Source organism: Malus domestica, chromosome 12 (assembly GCF_042453785.1).
Source record: "Malus domestica chromosome 12, GDT2T_hap1".
Classification (NCBI taxonomy): domain Eukaryota; kingdom Viridiplantae; phylum Streptophyta; class Magnoliopsida; order Rosales; family Rosaceae; genus Malus; species Malus domestica.
Genome location: NC_091672.1, coordinates 4176059 through 4179435, shown reverse-complemented (window position 1 = coordinate 4179435; position 3377 = coordinate 4176059). Strand labels below are relative to the sequence as shown.

Below are 3377 nucleotides of genomic sequence, written 5' to 3'. Positions count from 1 at the left end.
TACTTAAATGTATTTAATAGAATCGTCATCTGATGATCATATGTAATATATGTGAATATACGTAAATTAGGACATCATGTCTGACCATTGAGATGATAATTGTATTAAATACATATAAAAAGTAACAAAATAAAAAGTGATCAAATTCAATAGAACATAGCTAGGGTTAGTTCGAAAGGGACAGAAGGCCCAAAGAAATAAATTAGGCGGGAAAAATGACTCAATCCCAAAATTTCCCCAATTTCTTGGCGCCAAAATCAAAGTAAATGATGAGGTAAGCGCAATGAAATCAGATCCAGTTCAAATCAACTCCGACGAATTCATGCAATGCAATCAAAGATCAGTGCCTTCTTCAAACCCTCCTCTTCTTCTTCCCCTTGCCCCAACCCAGCAGCCGCACCTCCGCTTCTTTCCAACGAAAACGACGACGAAATGACCGTCTGGGAGAATACGCAGCACCAGTACTGTAACACCTACAAGCGAAGAGCTCCAAACCCGCAAAGGTATTTGTTTTTTGTTCTGGGCTTTCTGCTGTTTGGATGCCGAGAAAAAACGTTTCAATTTTTATTTTTTTTATTAAAAGTTGTTTCTGGGTAGCTTCTGTTAAGACAATTAGGAAGTGGGGTTAGCCTGGATTTAAAATTCTGGGATTTTCCTTACAGAAAATCTGAGATTTAGTTTATTTATGAATATATTGATTTACTGACTGTTTAAATTTAAATTTAAATTTATTTGCTTTTGTTTCCCTTCCAATCTTTTCTTTGTGTAGAGGAAGGGACAAAAATCCAGTGAACCAATTGCCGGAGAAACCCTTTTCTGATGGTAATTCCAGGAAGCCGGAATCGACCACATTGGGAAGAATAGTGACCAAGAACAAGAAGAGAAGCTATGCTCAGTTCTATCTGGACTTTGGACAGTCTGATTTCAATCTGCACACGTGCTCCACGTGCGGGGTCAAGTATACCGCCGGAGACGAAGACGATGAGAAGGCTCACAGGGCATTTCACAAGGACCATACCAATGGAATTCCATTCAAGGTGCAAATTCGTTATAGGTTTTCTGTCTCCTTTGTTAGGTCCATTGATAAAACAATGAGATTGTTAGAAATGGGTGCTTGTTTACTCAAATTGCTGACCAAACTTTGCAGGGATGGTGCAATGAGAGGGTTGTTCATTTGCCTTCTGTGGAAGGAGGTCGGATTGTTTTGGTGTTAGATTCTGATCCTCCGGCTCAGAGAAACAAGGTTCGAACACAAAATCTGTTTTCTTGAATTTGATACTTTATCATGGGATTGAATTGGATTGGATATGATAACTCATAAAATTCAAGGTATTATAAAGGTAGAGGTGAATGATTAGAGTGGAGGAAACTTACCCCTTCTGGTTTCTAGCTCAAGTTAAACACAATTTTCATTTCTTGCTTCGAACATGCCTTAAATTAAATGGGTTATATAATCAAGCACCAAACGAGCCCTATATAAGTGGCACTGTTTCAAAACTCGAAGATGCGCTTAATTGGGCTACTATGTTGTATGGCAGGTTGGGGAAGTTGTGAAGAGAATGGAGAGTGAGCTTGGAAATGGATGGATTTTGCACAAGTTGTGTAAGGTGAATGACAATTAACTTGGTCATTTAGAAAAATGCCACCAGAACTTTTGGTGCATCAAATGTCTTTTATTCAACTACCATTAACTTCTGGATACACTTTCTCTTAGACCTTTATGAATACTTCGGCGCCATGTAACTCCAATCTTTTGACAGTTTTACAAGTACAACAAAGCGTTTTTCTTGTTTTTTTTAATTTTTTAATTTTATTGTGTGGATACTGTAATTCAACTATGACCTCCATTTCCAGTACCTGACTGTTGTGTTTTCAGGTATATCTGTTCATTTTGTCCCAAAGGGTTGCAGGCTGTCTAGTTGCGGAACCAATAAAAGAAGCACACAAAGTTTCTTCATTTGCAGTTGATGGAAGTTCCGGTGGTACAAATACACATGAAGCAAAATTATCTACTCTCCAATTTGGGGATATCAGGTTTCAGAGGGAAGTCATGAGAAAAGCCCCTTCTGTTCCCGAAGCATTGAATGAGAATCTCAACGGTGCTATCTTCTGCGACAGGGAAGCAGTGGCTGCTGTTTGTGGCGTTAGAGCCATTTGGGTCACTCCATCTAACAGAAGAAAACACATAGCCACCCAGTTATTAGATGCCCTGAGGTATTTTCATGTTCAAGCCCTTGCTATCATCTCCTATGGATTTTCTTTTCGTGTAGATTTTGTTATATTTTCATCAAATTGCAATCAAATGTATGATATTGTAACTCCGCAATTTGGATCACGAACTGCTAGCCAAATTACTTCAGCTAACTTTATCGCAGAAGACTGAATCGCTTGCTTCTTTTCGATGTCTGCTCCGATTAGCATTTGGCTATTTACTTATTATTTCTCCATCACAGGAAAAGTTTCTGCATGGGATTTGTCCTCGAACGCTCTCAACTGGCATTCTCTCAACCAACATCAACTGGAAAGGCATTGGCATCCAATTATACTGGTGGTGGTGGATATTTTCTGGTGTACAAAACCAACCATATTGTCCCATAAAACACAGATATTTGTGTCCATCTGTGCCTTGAGTTTAATTCCTTTAGAAACAATTTTGACATGTTTGCTAAATTCTAAAAGCTAGAAATAAAACTTATTTTCAGTTCTTCAATCTGACTTTTTGAAGTGATTCTCATGCACTTGTCTCCAATTACGCTCTCCTTTTGGTCTCCGTCTCGTCTCCATGTATGTAGTTTACAGTATCGTCTATTTACCAGACGATATTGTAAATCACGTACCCTTGTTTACGAGGAAGGGATTCAAACTCCGGTGCAAAGTGAGTTTGTGTCTTAATTATAAAAAAACATGTGTATCAGTAATTCAGTAAAAAAAAAAAAATTATTTGAAATTTGGTGTAGTATATGAGATCTTATTCTTCCTTATTGAACAGTTCAAAACACAAAGAATAGATGTTTAATAATGTTAAATAATATGTTTTAGTAAAACACTAGAGAGTAATTAATTATATTTGAGGAATTTGTTTAATAATGTATGTTTTAGAGACCCCATGCCTGGAGGCTTCAAACCTTCAGCCTTTTAATCAAACACAGCCAGACATATATAGAAACCCAAAAATCAACTAATTGGACCTTTTCATTTTCTATTAGGATGACGTCTACAGAAAGAGATGTTAAAACTTCAAACAACTTTGTTGCCAAAATATGCGTGTTTGTTTCTCTGCACTTAAGTTTAAATAACTCTTTATTGTATTTTTCATTGATACAATGTTACGGATAGGAAGGTAGATTATAGGTATAGGTTGAACGCTTTAAACCTTC

At 37.1% G+C, this 3377-nt stretch overlaps 1 protein-coding gene across 1 annotated transcript; it reads left to right on the top strand.

The window, feature by feature from the left end:
- Positions 1 to 158: 158 nt before the first annotated feature.
- LOC103443321 (protein CHROMOSOME TRANSMISSION FIDELITY 7) lies at positions 159 to 2710 on the top strand. The gene is made up of 6 exons (XM_029090367.2): positions 159 to 503; positions 770 to 1037; positions 1148 to 1243; positions 1539 to 1607; positions 1877 to 2214; positions 2454 to 2710. The coding sequence occupies exons 1-6, from the start codon at positions 328 to 330 to the stop codon at positions 2596 to 2598; spliced, it is 1092 nt and encodes a 363-aa protein (XP_028946200.1). The 5' UTR covers positions 159 to 327; the 3' UTR covers positions 2599 to 2710.
- The last annotated feature ends 667 nt before the right edge of the window (positions 2711 to 3377 follow it).

Coding starts and splice junctions, on each gene's coding strand:
- LOC103443321 (XM_029090367.2), top strand. CDS start 328: ATGCAATCAAAGATCAGTGCCTTCTTCAAACCCTCCTCTTCTTCTTCC. Junction 1,244..1,538: donor CTCCGGCTCAGAGAAACAAG/GTTCGAACACAA, acceptor GTTGTATGGCAG/GTTGGGGAAGTTGTGAAGAG. Junction 1,608..1,876: donor TTTTGCACAAGTTGTGTAAG/GTGAATGACAAT, acceptor TTGTGTTTTCAG/GTATATCTGTTCATTTTGTC.